This window comes from Emiliania huxleyi, assembly GCF_000372725.1.
Source record: "Emiliania huxleyi CCMP1516 unplaced genomic scaffold EMIHUscaffold_6988, whole genome shotgun sequence".
Lineage (NCBI taxonomy): Eukaryota > Haptophyta > Isochrysidales > Noelaerhabdaceae > Emiliania > Emiliania huxleyi.
The window spans coordinates 1-1,392 of record NW_005196766.1 but is presented as its reverse complement, the minus strand read 5'-3'; the positions used below and the strand labels follow the sequence as shown (position 1 = coordinate 1,392).

Here is a 1,392-nt window from a genome sequence, read left to right as displayed (position 1 = left end):
CGCCTATCTAGGGGACATACGCGCCCCATGCATGGGCGTGTATGTCACGCGGTACGCGGCTGCGAGTGCAGCCGCCTATGTTGGCCAAGAAAGGCGGCTACACGTGTGGGCGCGAGTACCGCTATACGCGTCTGCACGTGTGGCCGCGTATCTTGGCTAAGATACGCGCGGGCACAGAATGACACGTATCAGGCCCCGCCGAGCTCGATGGGCGGCAGCGCGTGAGGGCGGCTATTCTCCCCCGAGGCAGGCAAGGATACGCAGTCCCTCGTGTCGCGCGTGTAAGTCCCGGTTGCCGTGCGCGCCAGCGCGTGTGGCCGCGTACCTTAGCTAAGATACGCGCGCACGGGCGTGGGTGGGTAAAAACGGGTCACTTTGCGGGGTTTGCCGGGTGGTGGTGTTGGGTGGGAGTTCGGACAACGAAAAAAAAAATTGCGCGCCTTGCTGCCGCTGCGCATCGCCCGTGTGCTGCCGCCCGCTGCCAGGTGACAGCTCAGCCTGCAGCAGCGGCAGCATGCCGGCTAGCGGGGCACTTGCGAAGCGCTCCTGCATGCGCTCCACCATTCTCTTGCCACACCGCCTCGAGGAGGACGCATTCGGCGGAGGCGGCGTCTGCCGCGCCGCTGGAGGCGCGCGTGCACTGCGAAGCGGCGGTCAGCTCCTCGTTCGACGCAACGAGCGCTTGCCACTGCGAAGGCATCGGCGAGCTGTTCGAGCTGTGCGGCGCTCGCGAGCTCATGGCTGCGGCCGTGCAGGGAGCCGGCGGTCGAAAGGGCGCCGAAAAGGTAGCCATAGCGCACAGAGGCCAGCCAGACGCCCTTGGTTCGTAGCATGTCTAGTAGGCCTGCCACGCACGCAGAGTCGACGTCGCTCGGAATCGGGTGGCCCAGAAGGCGGACGAGGAGGAGCTGCAGGTCCGCGATGGCATAAAGGTACTTGTTGCCGTGGATGGTGAAGGCGTCGCAGTCGCCGTTGTGCGTGATGAAGCTCTCGACGCTGCGGCGCTCGCAAACAAAGCGGTATGCTGTGTTTGTTGCGAGCCTCCACGCCATCTGCTTTGATCGCGGTAGCCACTGATGCGGGTGGCAGCCAGCGATGTTGCAGACGGAAGACGTTGCGAAGCGGGTGTGGCCCTGAAACAGACCGCAGGTCATGTCGGCGTAGCACAGCGAAAATCTTTTGAACAGCACGTCCTCGAGGTCACGACTCTGCAGCGCAAGCCCACGCCGGAGCGATCGTACGTCGCTATCCCAGCCGACTGCGCCCCGCGTATCATGGTGATGCGTAGCATCTTGCGCAGCAGGCGAAGCGTCGCGCGGCGATGCGCGGGGAGGAGGAGCAGGAGGCCAAAGTTTCCGCACATGGAGTTGAGGGGAGGCCGCGGGGGGTAGG

General features: G+C 64.8%; 1 protein-coding gene across 1 annotated transcript; it reads right to left on the bottom strand.

The window, feature by feature from the left end:
• Nucleotides 1-493: 493 nt before the first annotated feature.
• On the bottom strand, nucleotides 494-1,363 carry EMIHUDRAFT_257982 (hypothetical protein; the record flags this gene model as incomplete). The annotated part of the gene is made up of 3 exons (XM_005762050.1): nucleotides 494-688; nucleotides 801-1,133; nucleotides 1,208-1,363. 3 exons carry the CDS (start codon nucleotides 1,361-1,363, stop codon nucleotides 494-496), a joined length of 684 nt encoding a protein of 227 aa, XP_005762107.1.
• Between the last annotated feature and the right edge of the window lie 29 nt (nucleotides 1,364-1,392).